General features: G+C 37.9%; 1 protein-coding gene across 1 annotated transcript in view; it reads left to right on the forward strand.

Annotated features, from left to right (window-relative positions):
- Positions 1-4,607, forward strand: part of LOC140238354 (uncharacterized) — a 45,464-nt gene extending 40,857 nt beyond the window's left edge. The window contains exon 13 of the mRNA XM_072318286.1: positions 1,361-4,607. Coding sequence (XP_072174387.1) covers positions 1,361-1,477 — 117 coding nt within the window. The 3' untranslated portion in view covers positions 1,478-4,607. The remainder of the gene's footprint in view (positions 1-1,360) is intronic.
- The last annotated feature ends 6,837 nt before the right edge of the window (positions 4,608-11,444 follow it).

Below are 11,444 nucleotides of genomic sequence, written 5' to 3' on the forward strand. Positions count from 1 at the left end.
AGCGGGATGGGATGGGGGGGGGGGGGGTCCAAATGCGGGCCTAAATTTTCATCTTCGTGCTGAAAACAACATAATGGATTTTCACCAAACTTGGCAAGTAGCATTCCCATGGGGATAAGATTTCAAAGTGTTTGAATGGGCACCATGCTTTCCTTGGGGGCCCCCGGGGGTCCAAACCTCCTAAATTAATGAATATTCAATAATATTTTTCTCTAGTTCTAATCAAATGTGATAGGGCTTTAAGTCTCTTTTCCCAAAGCTGCATAATCCAACATTCTATAAAGTACAGTGTGCTTGGTAGGTATTTTACCAATGTGATGGAATATGTAAATGGACCCAATGCCCCCACTCTCAAAGCTACCCCCCACCATAAGTTTCCAATGTTCTCAGGTAAGAGTCTGCAAGAATGCATGGAAGGTGAACATGCGATACTCAGCTGAGTGCGTGACCCCCGGGTCTCTTGTTTAGCAGATATATGATGAATTTTGATGATATATTTCAAGATTTTGATATGCAATTGTTTATGAAGAAGAAATGTATAAATATGGCTGTCTTCAACAGTGGTAATGCTTCCATGCAAGGAAGATTATTCAATTTCACTAGCCCAATACCATTGCAGAATGACAAGGAGGGATTCATAATAGGCAAAGTGCAGTGAAGCAACATACCTTGAACTAACATCCAATGAGTTCAATAACAGTTAAAACCTTGAACCGAAAGGCAGTTGGTATGATAACGGCTCATACCTCCAACTGATATGGAACAAAAATATCACAGTCACATATGATAAGTTGAAATTCAGTCTACATTGGTCTGATAAACATCCATGAAGGAGATCTCTAGCTTCTCTTAGCATATTTTGACTGCTATCACAGTGTACTTAAACAGGCCCAGTGAACTGCAGCTGCTGTTTACCATACCTAGGTCTGCAGTGCATTGTTTTGATGTGATTTGAGACATTAACTACTCCGATTACAGAAGGATTAATGATACTTACAGCTATCTGAAATGCCACATACATAATAATTATAGTACTCTGTTATGAAGAGAGTGACACAAGAATTATGTGAATATCATCTCTATCTACGTTGGTTACTTTAAGATTTAGGCATGGAATGAATTGTGTCTACATTGTAAATGATCTCCTTGGCCAATGATTGACTACTTTCTGCTCATTGCTTCAATCCTTGCTTCATAAGGTAAAAGTGATGCATGGACTAGACAGTGCATCCATGGGAGCTTTGCAGTAGGATAGCAAATAACTGTTGTATGTTACAAAATTTCTCATCAAATTTTATAGGAGTGTTTATACTGTTGTGTCTGGCAACATCAGTGATCTTTGACTTTGAACCCTTTGTAGGACTCTGATGCAGAGAGCAAGAAACGCAAGGTTGAGGGCAACGAGGATGATGATGATGGTAGTGCCATGAAGAAGAAGAAGAGAGTTGCTGTGCTGTCTGATGATGAAAGTGACTGAGATTAAGTTCTGTTTTCATTTACTGTTGAATATCTTTGCATGTAGGCATGGGAGAAGAATCACACTGTGTACATGTACTGCCCATTCAATGGAGTATCTGTGACCAAATTCCATTAATGTCTGAATGAAATTGGTTTTCTGTTTTGAACAGGGATTTCACCATGCATTGTATTTGCTGGACATCCTCCCCTAGGCCCCAGCCATTCAGTGATGGTTGTCGTAGTGTAATTAAGGAATACATAATTGACAGTATTCTCTTGAAAACTGTGCAAATAATTTGAACCATGAAAAAATTAAATCTGCTTTTCCATGTACATTAAACTGCATATTAAGGTTTTAAAAGGTTTCCTTGGAGGATACCTTCCTTGCCTCAGTAGAAAAACAATTATCATCAGTGGGACCGAGAGGGAATATATTTGCTGAGATGTAATCTTTACAATTTTGATAGAACTGTACAGTAAGTAATGCAGAGATCTCTTCCTTGGATTGAAAGAAATTTGTATATGTACAAGGCTCTGTGTGTAAGGACTACAAGTATTTCGTCGCTGGGGTGACAAGACCTTGTATCTCAAATTTTGGTGAAAATGACTTTTTTGCATTAGTGCTCAAATAATCGGTTAAATGATGTCCTGTCCAAATCCCAGCTGTCTTACCCCAAAAATGAAGCCACCACGGCATGTCAAAGGAACGGCTATCCCATTCAGTATAGTGCTTTGGCCGCCATGTTTTTTGGCTCTCCTGAACATTTGACATTTTTGAGATACGAGGTCTTGTCGCCGTCTTGTCGCCCCAGCGACGATTTACTTCTTGCTTATGGCATAGTGATTCACAATGAAGCTATCTTACAAATCAGCTAGAAGTGATAACTCACTAGAATTCTTTTGTGCAAGAGCAGTTTTCAAATCTCCTACCTGAAATAATCTTTTGATATCTTAAATGTGTATGAACAGTGATGGCCATCTCAAAAGTCCATCCAAGTGTATAATACAGTCAACCTTGCCTAAGTCGAATCTATGTGGACTGAAGAAGTAGATTCACCTTAATAGAGAAAATTCAACTTATACAATGTAAGGGATTAAAATCAGTGGATTATGAAGAGGACTTTAAAAAGAACTTAACCTTGCTTAAGTTGACTTATGTGAGGTTGACTTCAGCAAGGTTGACTGTATAAATGATATTCATAACTCTAATTTCCTTCATGCTCGGTATAAGAAGCTAGGGCATGTTTACCATGTAAAGACAGGAACAGTGGGAAAAGGAGTGAATTCTGTGACAATATAGGAGCACCTGCAGAATGGTCACAAGGAAAGAACATTCCTTGGGTGTTTCAAGTGGCACACATGTGAATTACAACAGTGAAATGTGTTCCTAACTGGCAGAATGTGGAAATGTAACTTTATTGTTTGTTTTTTTATGACTTTTGCCACAAAGCGTCGCTGGAGGCATTATGTTTTCTGGTTGTCCATCTGGCCATCTGTCCGTCCTTGTGTCAGTATATGTAATTGATTCTGTGGACATTGTACTGCAACTTAGGAACTGTCTTAGGTATCCAGAAGAAACTTGGCATAGTGTATTATGTATGTATGAATGGATGAAGCTGAGTCTATCAACTTGTGGGTGCACAAGCTGAAGGTCAAAGATGAAGGTCAAATTCATAAATTTCACAATTTCCCCCCATATTTCCATAATGCTTGAAGGTATTTTCATAAAACTTAGTACAAATACAGTTGAACCTCTATTATCCGGCCTCCCTTTATCCGGATCTCTCTATTATACGGACGCAATCTCGCCGTGATTATTTTTTTTTTTAATTACGGGAGGAAAGGGGAATCCCAACTCCTTGAGAACTCCTACACAAACACACATGAATTACATATTACTTCCAACATGATCAACATACATTACATCAAATTTCTTTCCATATTGCTTACCCTCAGACATTTTAACATCCCCAAACATCCCCAAATGTAACAATGAAAAGGTTGCGGTATACACATTACTACATGTGGTACTACAATGGGCTACATCAGTACATTTGTATGTATATGCACATGTATAAAGCATTGTGTCTCCTGTATCCGGCCAAATCCCTTATCCGGATGAGCCCCGGTCCCGACTTGTCCGGATACGAGAGGTTCAACTGTATACATGTACATGTAGTAGTATCGGATAAAGATTCTCTTGGGAAAGTTTTTGGACAGGTTCAAAGGTCAAGAGTGAAATGAAAATGCTAAAATCTAATCTTTTCCCCTCCTTATCTCTGAACTGACTCAAATTAGCATCTTGATAGTATGTATAATATGCATGTACTGCCAGACAATGATTCTCCTGAGAATCCTGGGGTCATGGGGTCACAGGTCAAGGTCCGAATAATGTAGTGTAAATGCTAATGAGAGGCTTTAACACTGTATTACATTGCTGTTACCATACATGATTTGTTGTGCTCTGAAAATGTATGGGTTCAACATTACACATCACTCGAGTTAATGTTAATATGGGTACACAAGATCCTGAGTGACTCTGATTGCTATGCATGGATGTTATTTGGAAGCTTTTAGGCTTTGTGAATGATGTATGTACAGTATATTGTATGTATGTACATATAGGGCTTGTGAATTATTTTAGAAATGCAGTTTAGTATGATAGGCAGATTTATTTCTTCTTCTTTTTTGTGACTAGTGTAAAACTCAGTTGTGCATTCACTCTTTGCCTCGCTGTTCTCCATTCTCACAAACTGATTTCTGAAGTTGGGTAGAATGGAATGTACTAAAAGTGAGGAGGCCACACAAAAAGCTGGGCATGCATGTCTACAGTCCACATCATATAAGGGTGTGGAAAAGGAAATGGATCTCGTCTCTTCCCTTGTTTTCATCAACTCCTAAAAGCTTTTTGTAATGAGAAGTATAATGTACTGTATGTGTCACAAGAAACTGAGTCAGGCGGTAGCATGAATAGTGCGGGAATGAAGTTAACCAGCAGGTTTTGCTTTGCTATGTTTTGTGAGACACTGATGTGCCAAGGAAGAATTGTGAAAGCTTTATTAATCATGCTTACAGTGCTATTTTTTTTTTTTAATTCCTGTACAGATGTAAATAAATGAGCAAACAAAAGATATGTTGAATACTCTCAACAGTGTGAATGCTTGTTTTATAGGTGTTAATATGTGAAACTGTATTTACACATGGGACTTGGCTTTTAAAGTCATTCACTATTTTTAAAGGACAAGTTTACCTTAATGTGTGTGCTGATTGCGTGAAGGAAGCAATTGTAGTAGAATACATCAGTGAAAGTTTGAGGAAAATCAGACAATCCATGCAAGTTACAAAGTTTTGAAGTTTGAGTGCTGCCATTGCCAAATAAGAAGACTACTACAGTTTGTGATGTCACATGTGGAATGATGAAGTAACTAAAGAGAAACTAACAAAATTTCATCTTTTATTTTTAAAGTACACATTCCCTCAACTTATTACTGATGTTCATGTACACATATTAAGGGTAATATTCCCCCCTGCCTTCCTAAAAGAGGCAAGTCAAGTGCTCTTTTATAATGTGAGGAAGGTGAAATTCTGTAAAATTTTCTTTATACTTTCTTGACATGGTTCTACTGTGTTCGTATGCGACATCACAAACTTTATACTTTGACATGGTTCTACAGTGTTCCTATGCGACATCACTAACAATAGTCTTCTCATCTGGCAGTGGTGGCACCAAAACTTTAAAAATTCATAATTTTTGAACAGATTGTCCAATTTTCCTGAAACTTTCACTGATGTGTTCTACTAACATTGCTGCATTCCTTCAATTCACATAGTTTAGGTGAACTTGTCCTTTAAGGCCAAAATAGATATGAATTCTGAAGTGAATACATATTTGATTGATATCCACAGACACATCATTACAGCTTTCAGCTGTAAAAGAGATGAATATGTATTTGCAACTCTGTATTTTTGTTTTCCTTAGGTGTACAGCATTCAACACTCATTCTAAGTCTAAGCACACAAAACTCATTGTATTGACATTTCAAAGACTTGTTTTTATTATGTTTGATATCTTATATGACTGGACGGACTACTTAAATGATTTACAAAGAAAGCAGAATATGCATGAGCAAAATGTGGCCTGCTTAAATGATGACTGTTTTCAATATGAGTATTACATTTCACTGTCAACAGTGTTGGTTCAAACATTGGCCCTTACAAACTGTAATACTGAAATTGCAAAATGCTAGGCAGACACATTTACACATTTGTAGGTGAACAAGTGAACAATCGAACAAAAAAGTCCCAGAGCAATTATGAACATTACAGGAAATTTCTGTATCATCTGGTATAGTAGAGCTGATGTGATATTTTCCATTCAACAATCTTATTTTCAACACTGAGAAATATAGCGAATTATGTCTCAAATACAATGTACCAAATGTACATGAGTAAGCACATGGCACAGCAATTGTGATAAATGTTCCGCAAGTAAAAATACCTCCTCCCCCCCCCCCAAAAAAAAGAGACAAATACTACAAAGACATTCAAAATCACATGTTATCACATGCCTAATGATATTTCACTGTATGTCTTAACTATTGATTGTCACTGCAATATTTACATTCTAAATCACAAAGACAACAATGAAAAAGGATAATTAAGACAAAAAACTTAATACATGTATGTTGTATGTACATATTTTTTCATGACTGAGAATTTCAAATGGCAATTGCAGAATGTCCAGTGTTAATTTCTTGAAAGGCCCTTGTGAGGGCAAAACACTGACACATCAACAAAGTATACACCTTTGGGGTGACGATGGAATCACCATGACTAGCCACTACACATAAAAACTTACCAACAGACATTCCTAACCCCCCTTTTGTGTGCTCCAAAACAAAAAACGTGTTGATTTAAAATGTTTTAGGTAAACAGTACGACCTTGATTATCTGGCCATCGACTATCCAGATTCTCAGTTATCTGGACGCCAACTGGCTGACATTCTTTTTAATATTTTCATGTATTTTTCAGTGCCAAATCTCACTGAAAACAAAAGAATGTTCAACCATCGTGAAAACACACAATGGAACATACTCCATTCATCGCAGTGGACTGTAGCTTTTAAAGCCAGTTTGTGAGAAGATTAAATCAGTGACTGGTGTCGCACTCGTCACTAGCAATGAGTGCACAGCAGTGCGATGCAGCGGCAGTATTTGACGAGTCACAATATCAATGTCATTTTGGTCAATATCAACCAAACAAACAATAAATGAAGGGATATTTTATGTACATTTTGTTTTATTTCCGTATCAACTTTAATGAAGTACAAAACATGACAATGCCAGGCAGATAATTATGTTAGTAAATTGGTAGTAGCATGTGTATACCCTGAGCACAATATGCTAGAAGTGCGAGGTCCTACTGTGCTTCGTTAATCCAAGACTGTTTCATTTGTGAATTAAGATTATATGTGACCCGCTACAACAAAAGGATCCTAAAGTTGCTGACAGCTGAGCCGAGAAAATCGAGTTTGAAGTCACATCATCAAAATTGGTCAAAACAATCGGATTTCTGTTTTTGGCATAATTTTGCAATCTAATGTTTTATCTATTATCTGCCGAAATTTCGAAGCTTAATGATCAAAGGAAAGGCAAGAAATCAGCGTTTTTCTGGACCATGATTTTCAACGTAACAGAAACGTGTCAGAAGATTTGTATTTAGCGCTGCAGCTAGACTCCGCCCCTAGCAACGAGGGAGTGATCATATTGGTCAGTGCGTGGCATCCTGATTACTGATTGGTCGTGCGTAGACCGCTGGCGCTAAGCTTGAATGAATATCATGGCGGTCGCTAGGAGCATACCTTCTATTGTCCAGCGGTGAAAACTGTCTTGCCTCCCTTTGATCATGACAGCGTCGGAAGGAAAACTTTGAAGGCGTTTTTCTCAAAACTCTGATTTCCTCAACCACTTGACATGCGCTAATAAAATCGATATCTTCACAACCGAGTGATTGGATAAGTTGTGATATACATGAAATTATAGGAGAAGAGTAAGGGAATAATGTCATGCCATTTTTAGAAAATTGTCCTCCCCCGACTTTCGGATCCTTTTGTTGTAGCGGGTCACATATGATGGCATTGAAGACAACTCACAAGATAATCAATACTATCTAAAGTTTAACCTAAGAGCATCAAATCTCCATGCACTATCTGTGAAGAACGGACAGGTTGGCAATCCACCTGTGCAAAAGCAGACAAGCATTACATTTGTATTTCCTTTCCATGGTCAACTGCACATGCCGTGAAACATGCAAAATATTGATCAGATGTGAGATATGAATAGAGTGTGCACTGGAATGGCAGATTCTTTTGTTAACCCGTTGAGGACGAGTCCCGAGTATACTCGGGCAAGCGTCTATGGGAAATGCGTGTTGTAGCAAAATCAAACCGTCCTCAACGGGTTAAACACCATAAGGGCACCTAAACTGGGCAGTGAAAGTAAAAATCTACTGAACTCAGCCTTGATTGCTATGTACATCTTAATACAAGTTTTGCAGCAATACAAGCACACTACTCTGTTGGAAAAGGCAAATTAAGCCATGAGTACATGTCATTCTGAGACAGAAAAAACAGATGTTGATAGCACAACCCTAATTTGTCAATTATGTAAATTTTCAATTCAGTATCATACATACAAACATGAATTTTGGCCACAAATGAAGACACTCTAGTGTACACTTTGGGAACCTGGTATCCAATCTATGAGTTGACGCTATGGAAACCCCAGGTTCCTGGAAGGAACAGGTTGTATGGTGTTAAACTTTATTTAGTACATGTATATTGAAAATACCACTTGCAGTACTTGCCTATGAGTAGCAAATATGGTGTGACTTTTAGGTGAAACAATACATAAAAAGATAACTAGTGGGAGAGAGAACGCACAGATTGTTTCATCCAATGAGTTTGAAATGCTATCAAGGGTCTTTCCTTCACTTGCATTTCAAACCCTGAGCATTGAACAATCTGTATAATATTCCAGACAGCAAAAGTCGCCATTCATTACATTAAATTGGTAAGCTGTACTTTACATGGGAATTTTCATGAGAGCCAGTTTCATAACACCAGCACCTGTACAGTCCAACTTCTTCTGCCTCAAGCCTGCAGTGTTTGCCACTGTCTTCAACCATATTTCCATTTTGGTCACTCAGTTGTTAGCACTGGACAGAAAAGAAACATTAATTATGTCCACTGCACCAGAAATATGACTGTTGCATCATTGATATCATCGACCATTTGTTGACATGAAAATGTCCTCTCATGAGAGAATACCGGTATGTCAACACAACACAAAACCGATAACACTTCTGCCCCCCCAGCAAATATTTCCTTTTGATGCACTTTAAAGCAACAACAACTGTTTGTATGAATCATTCCTTACAATTAAAGCACAAAACTATTAGAACACCACTGTCCTCAGTACAGTGAAACCCCGTTATAACGAGTTCGGTTATAACGAGGAACCGCTTATAACGAGGTGATCGCGTCGGTCCCGTTTTCCTTTGCGTGTAAACCTATGGCAGAACGAATCGGTTATAACGAGTTTGGTTACAACGAGATTCCGGTTATAACGAGGACAATTTCGGTGCATCATGATAAAGAAAAACATAAGCAATTTGATCGGATATAACGAGGTTCCATTTCTTGACTAAATTGCCGCTTTCAAACACGCGACAAACGAAACACTGAAAACCGAATTCACGCTATCCACGTCTTTTTCCGTTTTGCAGAGAACCGTTCCTTCCATGTTTTCTTCTAAATCACGCGATAAGACACAGGAATGCCTTCCGATGTTCCTACTAAATCATTAAACATAATCATTCGATTTTCTTTTCCGCGAGATACGCGTGCGTGATATTAGGGCAGACCACACCGCAACGAGAAAAAAAAAGAGAAAAAGTTAACGCATTCAAAAACTTTTCATGTAGCGACATCCTTGTGGCCAAAAATGGACAATTGGAATGCGTGCGCAACTCATTATTATATCGTTTCCATTTTTAGTTCCGACTTCCTGTTCTTTTGCTGCTTAGCAAATATGAGTGTGGATGATTAAAGCCGAAATAATTAATGAAATCATCGCGATCCCGTCGGGTGACAGTAGCGTAAAAATAGTTGAATAACGCATGTTAACCTCCTTAATCGGTGTTCAGAAAAAGAAACAAACGCATTTATTAATTTGAATAGATCTGGATTTGTTCATTATCATTTAACAAATGATAATTTGAATATGAGTGTGTATGATTAAAGCCGAAATAATTAATGAAATCATCGCGATCTCGTCGGGTGACAACAGCGTAAAAATAGTTGAATAACGCATGTTAACCTACTTAATCGGTGTTCAGAAAAAGAAACAAACGCATTTATTAATTTGAATAGATCTGGATTTGTTCATTATCATTTAACAAATGATAATTTAAATATGAGTGTGTATGATTAAAGCCGAAATAATTAATGAAATCATCGCGATCTCGCCGGGTGACAGTAGCGTAAAAATAGTTGAATAACGCATGTTAACCTTGTCTTAATCGGTGTTCGGAAAAAGAAACAAACGCATTTAACAGTTCAAGGATGTACAAAACGCGAAGAGATTTTCGAAAGAAAATAAAGAACGCATTTTTAATCCCGTCGGACGCAACGATCATACATTGTATAAAATTACAGCCGAAATGATTCATGAAATTATCGAATTCTCGCTGGGCTCCAACTGCGTAAAATACCTCTCAAGTTAACAGTAAACAACGCATACATGTTACTCTGAAATTATCGCGATCTCGCCAGGTGACAGTAGCGTAAAAAATAGTTGAATAGCGCATGTTAACATAAATCAGAAAAAGAAACAAACGTATTTATTAGTTTGAATAGATCTGGGTTTGTTCATTATCACAATTTTAACACTGCATTTCACAATGAAGATTTTTCTTTCTTTCAGAATGGTCTATGAGGTACAGATTTGCGTAAAAAGGATCACAACGTAAACTTCCACATTCCATCCTGTCGCATATTTTTCAAGAACGGATGTACAAAACGCGAAGAGATTTACGGAAGAAAATAAAGAACACATTTTTAATCCCTTCGAGCGCAACGATCATTATATTGTACAAGATTACAGCCGAAATGATTCATGAAATCATCGCATTCCCGCTGGGCACCAACAGCGTAAAAATACCTCGCAAGTTATGGTAAACAACGCCTATATTTTACTCTATTCGCGCTGGTGTTAGGAAAAATTAACAAACAAGAATTACAATAAAGAATTATCTCATTTCAACCCCTACTTTTTCGTCTAATTCACAAATAATTTCCCTTTATTATCTCAATAATAATGATCCATAATTGTGTAATAACAACGCAAAGGATGTTCTTAAGTTTCTTTCATTGATGGGTATATTCCGATGTCGTGCTTATGTTTTTCTTTGTTTTTGATGCGTACGGTTATAACGAGGTACCGGTTATAACGAGGTAATATCGCCGGTCCCACGGACCTCGTTATAACGGGGTTTCACTGTATTTCTAATCTCACAGCCTCCCCCCCCCCCCCATTTCTTTTTAAATTTGTTTCTTACCTCTCTGTCACTTATACCACACTATTTCATTCAAATCGACATTCTCTCTGCTGAAGATTTTTATGCCTCCGCCACGAAGTGGTGCCGGAGGCATTATGTTTTCGGGTTGTCCATCCATCCGTCCGTACGTACGTCCGTCCGCATTCGTTTACGCGATAACTTGAGTAATATTGACTGGAATTTTACCAAACTTGGTCCAAGTATAAAGTATGATGGGGCAATTACTTGATTAGATTTTGGGTGAAATTGGCCAAAGGTCAAAGGTCAAAGGTCAAGATCAAATCATGAAATTGTATTTGTTTGCGCGATAACTCCAGACTGGATGAAGCAGCTTTCACCAGACTTGGTCCAAGGATGATGTCTGATG

The sequence above is a fragment of the Diadema setosum genome, chromosome 14 (genome assembly GCF_964275005.1).
Source record: "Diadema setosum chromosome 14, eeDiaSeto1, whole genome shotgun sequence".
In the NCBI taxonomy this organism is placed as follows: Eukaryota; Metazoa; Echinodermata; class Echinoidea; order Diadematoida; family Diadematidae; genus Diadema; species Diadema setosum.